Raw genomic sequence first — 16,268 nt, 5'->3', positions numbered from 1 at the left:
GACTTAACCCATTGCCTTGGGTTCAATTCTGTTGCTATTGCTTGACCCATCAGACTCTGTCCGTGCCTCTCAGTTTAACTTCTGCAAATAAGACCTTTCGGGCCTCAGTCAATCCATACCATCTAAAGAAGGTTTCCAAGTTGTGAATCCAGTTAAGGTACAACCCTGGATTGTTATCTCTATAAAAGTTGATGACATACAGTATTCTTGCTCTTTCCGCTCCATAATCATCATTTCGACCAGTTCCATATAGTGGTGGAGGTGGCGGTGGTTGTGGCAGTGGTGGTAACGGATCTTTGGGGGCTGTGTTGGAAGAATCCCTAGGTTGAATGAGACTCTTTCCCTTATTTGCAATGCATTTGTTGACCATCGGTTTAGCTGGCTAGATCAAACTAGCCAGATGGTTGTACCGATTTGGGTTACTTTATGACTTTTAAGATGATGCATTCAACATCATATTTTCCAATAAATCTTGTTACTAATGATTCTTGTGCAGATTCTTTAAGTATCAGACCTAATCTTTGGTTGAAAATGGAAGGTTGGATGAGTTGGTAAAGACTGAAAACCAAGGCATCATTTTCTTGAGCAAATAATGTTATGAATTGCCAAATCCTGGTCTTTAGACAAGATTTGGAATGCCATCTACTTAAATGTCCATTAGTAGTTGGGCCTAGATCTACTCCTTCGGATTCGTTTCCTCCATCCCCTCATCTGGTCTTTCGTCTGTCTCCCGTTGAAGGATGGAGGTCTAGTCATCTATAGAAATTCATGATGTCAACATTGTGTGTATCCTTAAGCTAATTTGGAAGTTGGTTTCCGAGCATAACATCTGGGTCTTTTGAGTCTATTCTTCACTCTTCGTAAGGACTCCCTCTGGACCCTTTCCTCTAATTTTGATGCCCCTTGGGTTTGGTGAAATATTCTCAGCCTTTGTCTTATAGCCATCTTTGCCATCCACACTTCTATTTTTGATGGTCGTTCCACCTCTCTTTGGCTTGGCAACTGGCATCCTTCTGGTGTCTACTCCATAGTTGCACCAAGATCTGTTTACTCCTCCGGATTAGATAAGAGACTTCCATGTTGCCTACATCATCTTAGATGAGGTTTGGTTTCCTCCCCTCCTTCCTTGGCCCTTTTGGACGTATGGTCCTCTTTGCCCCCTCCCTAAGGTCACAGTGGTAGAGGTGATAAAGTCATCTGGTCTCCTTTGTCCATTGGTACTTTCAGATTCTCCTCGGCTTGAAATTTTATTCGTTCCCATAGTCTTCTTGCCCCTTGGTGTAAGATTATTTGGTTCACTAGGCACATCTCTTGCCACAGTTTCACTGCTTAAAGAGCCCTCTCCAACTGCGTCCCCACCCAATCCTTCTTTCTCTATCGGCATATTGAGGTATCTCCCTCTGGCTGTCTTTGTTGGAATGGAATTGAAGACTCCGACCACATTTTCTTCATTTGCCCCGTCTCTTCCACCATTTGGAAAAGAGTTCACTTTATGCTTGCCTGGCAGGAGTCATATTCTTACCCTCCATAGAGAATGGATTTGGATGGAAATGACTTTTGCTCGTTTTATATGTGACGTTGTTGGAAAGCGCACCTTTTGTGCTGCTATCAATGACATTTGAATGGAACAGAATCTTCGTAGATGGACTCCTAACTTCCGGTCTTTTGACAAGATTTGGAATGCCATCTACTTTGATGTCAGTTCCAAGCTCCACATGCTTCCCCACCACCATGTTAGTGATACCCCAAGGAATTGGCTCATTGTTGTGTCCTGGGTCTTCCCCTCTCCATCCTTTTCCCCCTCCCTCTTTAACATGTTTTTATTGGCCGTTTGTTTGGTCGTGTTTCTTTCTTTTCTTTTTACCCTCGGGGCCTGCATATTCCCCTCCTTTTCTTCTTCTTTGGTATTGAATTATTTATTCACCAAAAACAAAAATGTTAAATAGGACATTCACCCCTACATTTGTGATTTCCCCTTGTCAGACTAACCAAACACCATCCGAGGTGAAGTACTGGGTCCACTCCATGTAGTTTTCAAAGCAGAGTTGTGTGTTCGAGTTGTTGCTTTCGTGCTTAGCGGAGCTATCTAGATTTCTTTATCTCAATCCTCCTTTCATAAAAGTAGGTTAGGTGATGGATTGGTGCATAGTTCAAGGTTTCGATCGATACCGTCGAAATTTTCCACATTTCCATGGTATCCTAGAACTCTGATACTAAATACCATGTGACTTTTGACAGTCATTGGTTTCAACTAGTATCGACCAAAATTCCCACATTTGAGTGGACCAATGGGTTCGACCCTTTGGGTGGAACCAGCCATTATAAAACCTTCTTAAATGGGAAATCAAACCTTCTTATTTCAAAATTTCGACCCTCTCCCCATATTTCTTCTCTGTGAAGTGTGAAACTTGGGAAAACACTCAAGATTTTGCCCTTATGCCATCAAATTTTCATTCTAAGCTTGAATCCTGCACATTTATAGCAAATCTATCTAAGGAAGGGAGCTTGGATCAAAAGGGTAAATCCCATCTTCCCCAAAATCATTTTGTTATAGAATATACTTGGACACTACTTGGATTTGAGTGTTGACTGTTGAGTGGAGACTTGAGACTTGAGAGATAACTCTCAATTATGTAATATTACTATTTGTTTTGGATCATTTACATTATGTTTTGTTTGTTTTAAACTTTTAATCATGTATTTCACATTTTTAGTTTGTAACTTCTATATGTACTTATGTAGTATAGTTTCAGTCAACGACTCAACGTACATTACCAAACTTTGGTCAACACCACAAGTATGACTTTAGATGTTTATTCCTTGAAACTAATTATATGAATGTGTTAGAAATGTATGAAATAGGACGTACACAAAAAATCAGGCAAAATAAAAACCACATTTTAGGGGCTCGAAACCAAAGTTTCCACCAAACCGGGAAAATTTCCCTAGTTTCCTCAAAATTTCCTAGATTTTGACCCAAATTTTGGTCTCCCTAAGGGTTGAAACTAGATATTTTGAACCTTGCTTGGTGGTGGACATAATGCATGTAGGACGCTTTGGTTTGACCGATCTATATGGTATGTCAAGTAGACAGCCAATACCTTATTATTGTGCGTCGTTATAAGCCTGTGGCTGATCTGTAGTGGTGCGTCAGGTCGACAGCCATCACTTACTATAATAAGCCATAACCCGTCAATCTTTTTGCATGCATCCTTGCGCTTGTCCTTGCTTGGAATCTCCATGTAGCAGACCCCATTAAGTTGGGATAAGGTTTTGGATGTTGTTGTTTCCTTCTCTCTGGTATATCTATCCACCTTTTGAGTTCCTCGAAGCATTGCTGTTTTTGTTCCTGGTGGTTCAAGTAGTGGTATGTGCCAGTATTTCAAGTTTTAACCTCTTTTAAACAATGTTGCAGATAAAATGTTTATTGGGGACAAAGGTAGAATGGCTATACTATATTCTCCAGGCATTCAACTCTGGTGATTTAGTTCGCTATCAAGAACTCTGTCATGTTCATAAAGCTGCATTGAGTGCTCAGCCAGCATTGGTAGAGAATGAGAAGAAGTTATTGGAAAAGATCAACATTCTCTGCTTGATGGAAATAATATTCAGGTGTGCATTGGCTAGAAAGGATAAATTGAGTTTACTACTTTTTCGGAGTTTTTTAAGTATTAATTCATATTGTTTCCAACATTGTTCTGTATGGCTGAATTTAATCACCTCCACAGTCGTCCTTCAGAAGATCGAACTATTCCATTAAGTGTCATCGCAGAGCGTACAAAACTTTCAATAGAGGATGTGGAGTATCTTCTCATGAAGAGCCTTTCTGTAAGTCCATTCGATTCTGTTAGTTATTCATAAATAGTTATTATGGTCTCCTTTCCTTTTGTATTGCTTGCCCACCACTTTCGGTACACCCTCCTGCTTCTCAACCTGTAGGAAGAAAAGTAGCCGGGTTGGGGGAATGGTGGGTGCACAAAATTGAAGATGTGTAAACTCAAATGTCCACCTATGGTTTTTTTTTTTTTTTTTTTTTTTATTTGAGAATTGGTGGTTTTTATTCACTTGAGAACTATGATCATAACCGTTGGGGTGTTAAAGTACATGTGTGACATCTCTTTCACTTGGTGGGAGCACGGTAGGATCGAAAATTAATGTCAGCATAGCTAGTGGGGAGAATCCTAGTGGACATTGCATATAGACTGCAAAAGAAACAAAGTATTGGGGGAAAAAATTAAAAAGAAGAAACAAGGTAAATAAGTGAAGAAAGAAAAAAGTAGAAAGAAAAGGCATTGTTTGGACAAAGGAAACATGAAGGCTTTAATAGTTTCTTCGTTCTTTATTTATTTATTTATTTATTTTTTCATGGGTTGGTTAAAAAATGAGCTTGAACAGAGATGAAACTGGAAATAATATATAGCTGCTGCATACATGAACCAGGGCGGAAAGTAGGTGAAATATGGTTATGAATGTATTTTAAAGTAATGACATGGGAACAGCCTGGAAGTCTTTGTCCTATATTATGTAGACATTGTCTTTGTTACTGATCAAAGAAAAATAGAGGGATGATATCATGGGCCATCAAAGTTATCAGCACTGATTGGGAAGGAGGATACTGCTTCCCTCTCTAAAAATCCTTTTTCATTTTTATCATCTTAGCTTCCTAAATTGCTAGGAGTAGGTTTAGTCATAGTTGTCACGGCGTCGCCTTGGTGTCCAAGCTCTTTCTAGGTCCAAGATGACAACACACCTTGTTGACACTTCATGAGTCCCCTCCCACCAAGACTCTCAACCTCCCTCTTCTGATTGCTTCGCTCTAGCCCTCGACGTACATACGATCCTCCCATACTCTCGACTTTCCCTCCCCCGACTCCATCACAGCTGCCAGATTCTCCTAGTGCCAATCCTTTTTCCATATCAGCAAGATATCTCGTCCCTCTGCAACTCAGCAGCCCCCACCAGCAGTGCAAACTTACCTTACCCCAACACTGGCCCTCAACCTAACACACCATCCATCCATACCCAGCATCAACTGTATCCACTGCTACTGCACACCTCTGGTATGCTGCGCCAAAAATTATCCTGGTCTTCCCCCGTGATCGGTGTTGGTTCTGGTAGGGGTCAGAGTTCTCTCTTTTATTCCTGCAGCTATTGTTTGTTTATTTATTTTAGTACTGGTAGCTTGTTATCCTGTCTTTTATCAGTTTGCCTGGCTTGTCTTGTGTTATTCAGTATTGGCTATTGTTTATGTTATACGTCTGTTCTGCTATCTGAATCGGTTTGAAACTGTTCACTTTTTTGCGTTCTTATGCCCTATGCTTTTTACTCGGTATGATGATAACAGTTGTTTGATACTTTAGGTGCGACAGCCAGTACATTATTATAACCAGCCATTCACCCCTTGCATGGGTCCTCATATTTTTTGAGTGCCTTTTTCCTTTTCTTTGTTACCATGACTTATCATTCTTCTGACAGGGCGTCCACTTAAGCGATGTGCCACTCAGACATCAGGATGCGGTGATTAGTAGGCATGTGAATGCAGGAGTTAAGAACCCATCCCATAAGCGTGGGATGAGATTAACCTCTTGGAACATTGGATCGCTGATGAGAGAGTTTGGAGCTGATCGATGTTATGAGAAGAAGAAAGTTTAATATTGCCTGTATTGAAGAGACTAGATGAAAGGGCTATAAAGCTAAGATGCTGGATGACTTCAAAAACTGGTATTTGGGAGACCATAGCAGTCGTGGTGGAGCAGGCATTGTTGTGGACAAAGATATTAAGAATGATGTTGTGGATGTTAAGAGATTTGGAGACAGGATATTATCTATCAAAACTTGTGTTAGAGGGGGAGATGGGATCAACATAATTAGCGTTTGTGCACCCCATGTGGGGCTAGGTGAAAGTAGTAAGCTACCATTTTGAGAAAACATGGATAGTTTAGTTCAAGGTTTTGGTTATTATGAAAAGATTCTCATAGGAGGTGACCTGAATGGACATGTTGAAAAGAGAGGGGAGGTTAAGAAGAGGTACGTGGAGGGTATGGAGTTAGGGAGAGAATTGAGGAGGGACTTCAGTTTTGGACTTTGCAACCGCCTATGACTATCCATTGTGAACACTTTTTTCAAAAAGAGAGAGGAACATTTAATTACCTACAAGAGTGGGCAACATACCATTCAAATAGACTTCTTTCTCACTAGCAAATTCGAAAGATTAGTGTGTAAGGATTGTAAGGTTATTCCTAGGGAGAGCTTGGCTGCCCAACATTGATTATTAGTCTTGGACTAGTTACTAAGCTTGCCGAAACACAAGGTAGGGAAACTTGTTTGCCCTAAGGTAAGGCGGTGGGATTAAAAGGAGATTCCTTGTAGGCTTTTACCTATAGTGTGGTTGAGAATGGGAAGTGGGATTCTAAGGGAGACATCAACATGATGTAGAATGAGATGACAGACTGTATTAAGAAGTTGCTAAGAAGGCTTTAGGGATGGACAGCCAGCTGCAGGGTTCTCTCTCCCTGCTGTTCAAAAACCTGTTTCAACCAGGGTTGTCTAAGATGTTAAAGCATTATTGCACCACTGTTTGAACTAACCTAGAGGGGGGTGAATAGGTTATGCTAGTGAAACAGACCTGTAGTAGTAGCAGCCTCGTGCACTGGATTGCTCTTTAGTTTCCTAAGTTAGAAGGCTGTTATGCAAGCCTATAAGAGACATCCATCAATTTTAAGGACAGATTTTTAATTAATGAAATTGAGTATTACTCATGGCTGAAAAGCTTCTATCTGAGAGATGAGATGCCTAAACCTTGAGGGGTGAGATGCCCATTCCCTAACGCTTCTTCCCCTTTCTCAACTCCCCCAACCATCGATTATGTTTTCTTTTCTCTATTTTCTTCTTTGTTCCTACTACTGTGAGAGAGTGTTCCGAGTGTTATTCAAGCTTATTTTAAGGCCTGAAACATCATTAGAAGTTGAGACTGAAGTTCGGTCCCAAACCCCTAAATCGATTTCCATCAATCAGGGTTTAGGAGCCCATCTATTTTGGCCATATCTCCATGCTCAGCCAGCCACTGCCCAAGCCCTTCTAAGGTCTTATTGAGGGCCCCAAGGGCCACCTTCAACCACAGTTTGAAGGCTGTCCGAGGCCTAGGACAGCCAGCCGCAGGGTTCTCTCTCCCTGCTGGTCGAAACCCTGTTTCCACCAGGGTTGTCTAAGATGTTAAAGCACTATTGCAGCACTGTTTGAACTAACCTAGATGGGGGTGAATAGTTTATGCTAGTGGATTTAAAAAATTCTCTGATTTAAAGTCTCCAATATGTGATTGTAAATAAAAATGCGGAATAAAGAAGCAATACAATCACACAAGCAATACAAGGATTTATAGTGGTACGACTCAATCCGAGTCTAGTCCACTCCCTACAAGTTTCACTTGTAAGGTATTCTACTAGCTCTTCCCTTTCAGTACAGTAGGGAGGGAGGAAGACCTTCAGAAAATCTTTTATGGATAAGAGGATCCGTACAATCTCTTTACCCTTACAATCTCTTTCAAGGATGAGAGGATCTTTATAGTCTCTTTCAAAGATGAGAGGGTCCTACACACTTGTCTAAGTACGGTCTAGAACAGTGTGTAAACAAAGTGTCCAATTCTAGTATTAATCCAACTATTTAGACAAAAACAAATTCAAAGTGGAATAGAAAGGTTTAGAGTTACCTTTTGTGTGGTGCGTGAATGAAATGCAATGTTATAAAAGAATGCACATTTGAAGTTTTCTTAATTTTTGTAATGTAAATGCCAAGATGTAGATGACTTGTAGAAAAACTTGAGTTCCTCTTGAATGGAAAATGAAGAATTTGAACTTAAGAGATGGTATAGACCAATCTCACTTCTAATGCTCAAATAATGCTCCTTCAAAGTTAGGATTAATTGTTAATTAATGAGTAGCCTTAGAGGTATTTATAGGTGAGATTAGGGATAAAAACAATACGTAAGAAATCTCAAATGATCAATTTTTGGGTCTACCGGTCGACCTCCATCGGTAACCAGTCAACCGCCAAAAAGAGCTGTTGGCAAAAAACTAGCCATTAGAGAGCCGTTGGAGCTTGGGCAAGCTGGCCGGTTTCATACCAGTCAACTGGAAATATCGATTGGTAGGGTACCGGTCGATCAGGGCTTTAGCCGGTCGACCGCCATTCGGTTCGGTCACTCCCAACTTTTGACAGCCTAATGCAGGAGTAGATTACAAGTAACTAACTCCGCAGTTTATAACCCCAAACAATACAAATAGGAGTAAGAAACAAAGAAATAATATCATCAAAGAAATCCCCAAGGATACAATACCCATATAAGAGTAAAACCAATTCAAAACCTAACTCGATAGGAGAGAGAGGTGCGGCCAGGGTTGTAGGAGTCCGATTGAGTTGCACTCTTGGGCGTAGATAGTCCCTAAGGAGGGTACAAAAACCCCCCAAAGTTGAGAGGATTCTGATGGCTGGTTGTGAAGTTACAAGCTTTCTTGATTTTCAGACATAGGAGAGAAAGCCGAGAAGAACCTTCAAGAATAGCAGCTGAATGCTTCCAACAGTGACTAGGTAAGGATCGTAGGACCCTTATGAGGCCTGGAATACCCTGATTGAAGACCTGGCTGAACAGAGTACAGAAGAGAGAGAGAGGAGATCGATCTCTCTCCTATTCCCACTAGGATTGCTAATCGGTTTTGATTTCTGCAGACTTTTATCAGAATCTGAATTATATCTCTTGAATGTTACAACAAATAAAATAAAAAAAATAAAAATAAAATAGATGGAGGTTTGAGAAGGGTGAAAGAGAATAAAGGAAGTGGCTATCTCAACCTGGGCTTCTCACCCACAGCTCTCAGTTGCTCTAAGCATTTAGTTGCAAACTTTCTTTCATAAATGCAAACTTTCTTTCATTCAAATCTCTCCAATAATGGTACATATGCCTCTCTATTTATAGAGGGGAAGTTTACAATCATACTAATACTAGGAGCTAGTTTCCCAATAGGGCTAGACACTCCTACTACAACTGGAAGCTAGTTTCCCAATAGGATTAGACACTCCTACTACAACTAAGAATTCAAAATAGGACTAGGACTTGACTTTATGACTCCAACATGAAGTAGGACTAACTAACTAATAGTCCATATAGGACTTTACAACCAACAAATGGCCTAATGGGCCTTTATTAAATTAAATAGCAACTAATTAAACTAATGAATAAAATCCCGTTTTCCTACCTTCTACCCATATTTTAGGCCCATTAAAGTGGTCCATTTCAAAGAAAACCCATGGGATCAAAGGACCAACACATACATAACACAACCCAAGGCTTATTTGCAATAAAATAAGCTCAAGTGACTTATCTACATCAACTCGCCCTCCCAAAAAAAATTCGTCCTCGAATTTTGTAAAGTGTGAGGGTGATTATATCATGGTACACATCCCTCTTCAAGCCGTAGAAAAATTCAGGTAGCTCTTTGATGATAAAGATGTAGTCTAGAATGTGAGGAGCTCAATCTTCAAGATACTTTAATGGGATGACAAACTCCACATGCTCAACTTCAACATCTTCGGATGTATCCATAGGGTCATCTACATATGCACCTTTGATCTCTTCTAACTTCAATGCAACATAAAGCTCTTTTGGTTCATCTACCTGGTGGTTCCTTATCGGTTCCATTGATGGTTCAAACACAACTTCATTCTTGAACTCCTTAGGATCTTCCTCTTAGCTGTTCACAATCATCACAGTTGTTGTAGTGTCAAGTTCCCTAGTCTCAACCTCATTGTCCATTGTGGCAACCTTGTTGCTTTCTACTTCTCCCACATGAGTCTCGTTGATGGGAATATCAATGACTAGTTCTTCCTCGACAATAGGAATGGCTGGAAAAATTTTAACACTAACCTCAACTTTTGACTCTATTTCACTGGTCAGAGGTGTCTTCTCTTGTTGCTCTTTAGCAATAGAGGCCGATGATTCCTTCATGGTATTGTCAAGTATGGGTGGCTTTTGGACATCTGGTGGAAGCAAGTACATATTTCGTTCATGCTCAGATAGGTACATGCCTGCCAACTCATACCGCATCTCGTCCCAAGTTTTAGGTTTACATCCTTGAGCTTGAAGTTGCCTTTCACGAACTTTCCATTGCATTCGAACACAATCACTCATCTGGGAACATGCATATTGACGTTTTTGTGTCTCTGTTAAGTTGTAGTTGTCAAAGTATATGTCCAATTCACGCATTCATTCAAGGAATTCCCCATGAAAATAACATGGCTGATCATTAGATTAGGCAGCAGTGGATGTATTCTGATGGGAATTCTGTGGAGGGAAGAGCTTTCTTTGGAAATATACAGGGAGGTATTGTGTCACTAACTCGTACTTCATCTCTTCCCAAGTCCTAGACTCATGTCCTCGAATTCGGAGTTGCTTTTCATGGACTCTCCACCAATCTCTAGCATGACCAATCAACCGGAAACAAACAACTTGAAGCTTTTATGTCTCTATCAAGTTATAGTAGTCAAAATATTCCTCCAGAGAATCTAACCAATCAAGGATGTAGGATGTATCCCTTTGTCCAACGAAGTAACGAACTGATGGAACCATCTTCGGTTAGGCTCTAATAGATTGTTTGGAGCTTTCTTTAACCGTAGCTTTGATACCACTTAATGCAGGAGTAGATTATAAGTAACTAACTCTGCAATTTATAACCCCAAACAATACAAATAGGAGTAAGAAACAAAGAAATAATACCATCAAAGAAATCCCCAAGGATACAACACCTATATAGGAGCAAAACCAGCCCAAAACCTAACCCGATAGGAGAGAGAAAGACCTGTTATAGAGCGGGAGAGAGAGGTGCGTCCAGGGCTGTAGGAGTCTGATTGGGTTACACTCTTGGGCGTGGATAGTCCCTAGGGAGGGTACAAAAACCCCCAAAGTTGAGAGGATTCTGACAGCTGGTTGTAAAGTTACAAGCTTTCTTGATTTTCTGACCTAGGAGAAATAATCGTAGGCTTCAGGAGAGAGAATCAAATCTGGTTTGTAACTTGGATAGATTTGAATTTCTAAATATTCACAACAGTCGTATACTTCAACAGCAGTAACTTTAGGATAAAATAGTTGGTACAACGCCAAGCCGAACCAAGGGGTTGGAGGGCTGCCTAGGCGCTTAGTCACTCGCCTTAAGGTGAACAAGGCGACCAACCAAGGGTACGGCGCCAAGACTTTCTGCATTAGATATAACACAAAACCAGCTTTCCAACAAGTTAAGATTACTTAAATCTGAGTTATAATGACAGTTTGTTAGTGAGGCTCATTGGCATGTGCAAAGGGGAGTTTATTTGGAGATTAGTTAAATATTATATCTTAGTGTGAGATTTTTGGCCCATTCCTTCTGTTAATTATATCTTAGGCAGCAGAGTCTTATTAGTTTATATTTTTTAGGGTTTTATTAAGTTAAGAGTCCTAATAGCATTTTGTAAGTTAGTTTATTTTTCTTAGGTTATTAGGGTTAGGAGGATTTTATTTTTCTGTTACTGGTTGATCTTTAAATACATGTAATCACCCTCCCTTACGGATGAATTGAATACAAAATTTGAATTGAGTTGCTAGCCAAGAGAAGGCTTCATATTCTCTCTCTCTCTCTCCTCTTTCTTCATGGTGCGGTTAACTGTCCCTCTACTTTGCAAATTGCACCTTTATTCTCCATATTATTGATCTGCTTTCTTCCTTAGGAAGCAACCCGTTGTTTCTCGTCACATTTTATATTTTTTTTTATGTTTCTGAAACATACAAACCAGGTTGGTTCTCAGATCCTGGTTTGTCAATAAAATAGCTTAGGCTCTCTTTGGTATCATTTTTCTTTTTTCTTTTTATTTATTTAACAAAAATCATTAATGAAAACCATTTTTTATCAAAACATAAAAATGGTTTGGTAACTACTTGGCAAAAATGGTTTTTTGTGAGAAATAGTTTGGTACCTCTATGTGCGAAATGATTTTTTGAAGAAATGGGTGAAGAGATTCCCTTCACCCATATTTTTTTATAACAGTCTTTCTCCACTTTGGACTGAAGAAGAGGGGGTAAGGGGTTTGGATTTCTAATTACAAAGCAAATGACTACTTTACCCCTCCATATCATTGCAAAGCAAATGACTACTTTACCCCTCCATATTGAGATTTTAAGCACGTGCTCATTAAAGTTCTGCGCAAAAATAACTGAAAATCAATTTTGGCCGAAGCACATAAATGATTCTCGATCTCTTTTTGGTTTTTGTGTTTTATCAAATTTTTAAAAATAGAAACAAGCTCCATAAATGATACCAAATGCAGCCAAAACTATTTTTGTGAACAAAAATCAAAAATCAAAATGATACCAAAGAGGGCCTTAGAGCTGGGTTTGGTTGCATCCAATTGATTTGTTGAATTCTAATCTAGATATGATTGGCTGGCTGCATCAATTTATGTATCAGAGCCTATCTTAGCATATAGCCAAATCTGGCCATTATATCGTGGATCCATATATGCTTGCTTTCCATCAAGAACTTTAAGTTGTACAGAGAATTTAAGGTTGGTATGAATCTTGACGGGTGTCAGTAGCAATTTGAGGAATTATGGTTCATAGTTGTCAGGGCGTTGCCAAGGCAACTACTTGGTGTCCAGGCAGTTTACCTGGGGCTTGGCGACTTATGTCTTATTGCCCTGCATTTCGCCTTATATTTTGGCCCTTAATATCAAGTAATATGTTTATATTACTTGATATATGGCATAAATAAGCAAATACCTCCTATTTGAATCCAATAAAAATAGTTTAAAAATCAAATTCCAAAAGGATAAGAAGTCAAATCAACCAGTCCAAGAACAAAAATTGGATTTTTTTATTGTAGCAACGATTTTCAACTTCCAAATGCTGGGGATTTCTCAATTCTGAAAATTATATAAATCTTATCATGGTAAAACATTAAAACCAAAAGTCCGGTAAAATAATCTTTTGTTTTGATGCCCATAAAATTATTTCATTTAGGCGATTTTAACAACATTCATACAGTTTAAAATAAGTTTGACCAAAACATAACTGTCATTATAACTCAGATTTAAGTAATCTTAAACTTGTTGGAAAGCTGGTTTTGTGTTATATATAATGCAAAAAGTCTTGGCGCCGTACCCTTGGTTGGTCGCCTTGTTCACCTTAAGGCGAGTGATTAAGCGCCTAGGCAGCCCTCCAACCCCTTGGTTCGGCTTGGCGCTGTACCAACTATTTTATCCTAAAGTTACTGTTGTTGAAGTATACGACTGTTGTGAATATTTAGAAATTCAAATCTATCCAAGTTACAAACCAGATTTGATTCTCTCTCCTGAAGCCTACGATTATTTCTCCTAGGTCAGAAAATCAAGAAAGCTTGTAACTTCACAACCAGCCTTCAGAATCCTCTCAACTTTGGGAGTTTTTGTACCCTCCTTAGGGACTATCTACGCCCAAGAGTGCAGCTCAATCGGACTCCTACAGACCTGGCCGCACCTCTCTCTCCAGCTCTATAGCAGGTCTTTCTCTCTCCTATCGGGTTGTGTTTTGGGCTGGTTTTGCTCCTATATGGGTATTGTATCCTTGGGAGTTTATTTGAAGGTCTTATTTCTTTGTTTCCTGGTCCTATTTGTATTGTTTGGGGTTATAAATTGCTGGGGTAGTTTCTTGTAATCTACTCCTGCATTAAGTGGTATCAGAGCTATGGCTCAGGCAGAAGAACCCCAACCCACCCTTCGAGATGTGATGAAAGCAATCAAAGCCTTGTCTATGAGGTTGGATGGACATGACCAATAGTTGGCTGACCTAAAAGAGAGTATTGCTGCCCACTCTAACACCCAACCAAATGTTGCCCAAACTAATGTTCAACCTGCTATTAATTGCATTGGTAATGTTCCCAGAAGAGTCACTATGCAACCTAGAAGGAATGTCCCAGCTCAGAATGATGAGTATGATGAGTATGACAATCAACTTTATCAGCCTGACGATACGTACAAGGTCAAGTTAGAATTGAAAGAGTACGATCCCCTCTACTACCAGGACTGGGTAACTTCCTTTGATGACTACTTCCGATGGTACCGTATGTCTAAAGAAAGGAATAATTAGTTGTTACTAAGTTAATTGGTGGAGCTAAGGACTGGTGGAGGAATGAAGAGAATAGGCTGATCCGCAGTCGTCAGATGCCTCACAATTGGGAAGACTTGAAATTTATCCTTAACGATAGATTCTTGCCACCCACCTATCGACGTCGACTCTATGACATGCTGAATACTCTCAGGCAAGGTACTATGACTGTAGGAGATTATATTGATCATTTTAATGAATTGCTTTCACGAACAGGTGCCCATAAAGAAGATGAAGAACTGCTCATATCCCGTTTCAATCTGGGGTTAAGGTATGATATTCTTGAGAAGCTTGGCGTGATCGAGATACCCTCCTTAAGCACTTGTTTTGACAAATCACTAGAAGCAAAGGATCTGATCAAAACAACCTCCAGAAGGTACATCCAGCCAACTGACAACAAAAAGCCTTATGTACCAACCAAACCCACTGGATTTCCTACCCGAGTTCCACAAGATACACAGGATAAGGGGAAGGCTCCAATGGGAAGGGAGAGTGGATCTATGACATGCTACAGTTGTGGAAAGACTGGACACCCGGCAAAATTCTGCCCTAAGTGGGGACGATCCAACTCTGTCATCAGTGCTATAGAATCCAATCCGGATTTACAAATCCACGAACCTAAGGATGACGATTGGACTGTTAATGTTGCAGTTGAAGGAGAGGAGGATGAACTGGAAGATGAGCTTACACTAGAGAATGATGATCTTCATGCTTATGTCAATGTGGTTGCAAGAATCCTAGTGTCTGAAACTAAGGGTGAAGACTGGAGGAAGCACAATATTTTCTACACCTTAATGTCTAGTGGACCTCACAAAGCTCAAGTGATTGTGGACAGTGGAAGTTGTGTGAATGTTGTATCTCAAGCCTTTGTCATTGACGGAAAGCTTAAGACTGAATCCCATCCACGACCATATAAGGCATCTCTTCTAGACAGCAACACCATGGCTGTAACTCAACGGTGTTCAGTCCCATTGAAGGTCTCAAATTATGAAGAAAGTGTATGGTGTGAAGTCATCCCCATGGTCCTCACTGATGTACTACTTGGAAGGCCTTGGTTATATGACAACAATGTGCTAGTGGGAGGTACTAAGAACCAATGCATCTTCGATCACAAAGGAAAACCATTCATTCTAAACCCACTCAACATACCTCAGGTAAAAGACAAGTTAAGGGCTGCCCAACTAAGGAGACAACATGTCTTAAAGAATGTTGCTAAGACCTCTTCCAAAACAACCACTAAGCAAAATAAGAACCATGCAAAGAAAATTTCAGCAAGAAGAACACTGTGGACAACAAGCTATGCATGCTGCCTCATAGAGAATTCCTGACCCTTGGTGAAGAAATCGGCCTAATCATAGATCTTGTTACCAAGGCTGCTGAACCAGTGATAGTGGTCAAACATCCCCCACAAATCAAAGAGTTACTTGTTGATTTTTCAGATTTGGTGCCCGAGGAATTGCCTGATAAACTACCACCAATGAGGGATATTCAGCATGCCATTGACCTTGTGCCTGGGTCAGTACTCCCTAATCTGCCCACTTACTGTCTCAGTCCTACAGAGCATGCCGAGCTCAAGAGACAAGTGGATGATTTATTAAAGAAAGGGTTCTTGGTTGAGAGCATGAGTCCATGTGCAGTACCAGCCCTATTGACACCAAAGAAAGACGGATCATGGCGTATGTGCATTGACAGCCGGGCCATTAACAAAATCACGGTAAAGTACAAATTTCCTATTCCTCGTTTGGATGATATGCTTGACATGTTGACAGGAGCCTCCATCTTTTCAAAGATTGATCTACGGAATGGCTACCATCAAATTCGAATCCGTCCAGGGGATGAATGGAAAACAGCCTTCAAAACAAAAGAAGGCCTATATGAGTGGAAGGTTATGCCTTTTGGCCTCACCAATGCACCTAGCACTTTCATGAGGGTGATGACACATGTACTACGACCCTTCATCAGCAAATTTCTCGTAGTGTACTTTGATGACATACTAATATACAACAAAGCACAAAATGAACACTTGGAGCATCTGAGACGTGTCATGAGAGTACTACGGGCAAAAAAGTTATACATCAACTTGAAGAAATGTTCCTTTATGTTGCCTAAG

At 40.1% G+C, this 16,268-nt stretch overlaps 1 protein-coding gene across 1 annotated transcript in view; it reads left to right on the top strand.

The window, feature by feature from the left end:
* The window catches only part of LOC122094115 (26S proteasome non-ATPase regulatory subunit 13 homolog B-like), a 105,722-nt gene that overhangs the window by 84,593 nt on the left and 4,861 nt on the right, over positions 1–16,268 (top strand). The window contains exons 4-5 of the mRNA XM_042664792.1: positions 3,416–3,612; positions 3,729–3,828. Of these exons, the coding sequence (XP_042520726.1) occupies positions 3,416–3,612; positions 3,729–3,828 (297 nt within the window). The remainder of the gene's footprint in view (positions 1–3,415; positions 3,613–3,728; positions 3,829–16,268) is intronic.

Source organism: Macadamia integrifolia, chromosome 11 (assembly GCF_013358625.1).
Source record: "Macadamia integrifolia cultivar HAES 741 chromosome 11, SCU_Mint_v3, whole genome shotgun sequence".
In the NCBI taxonomy this organism is placed as follows: domain Eukaryota; kingdom Viridiplantae; phylum Streptophyta; class Magnoliopsida; order Proteales; family Proteaceae; genus Macadamia; species Macadamia integrifolia.
This window is presented reverse-complemented; position numbering and strand designations above follow the sequence as displayed.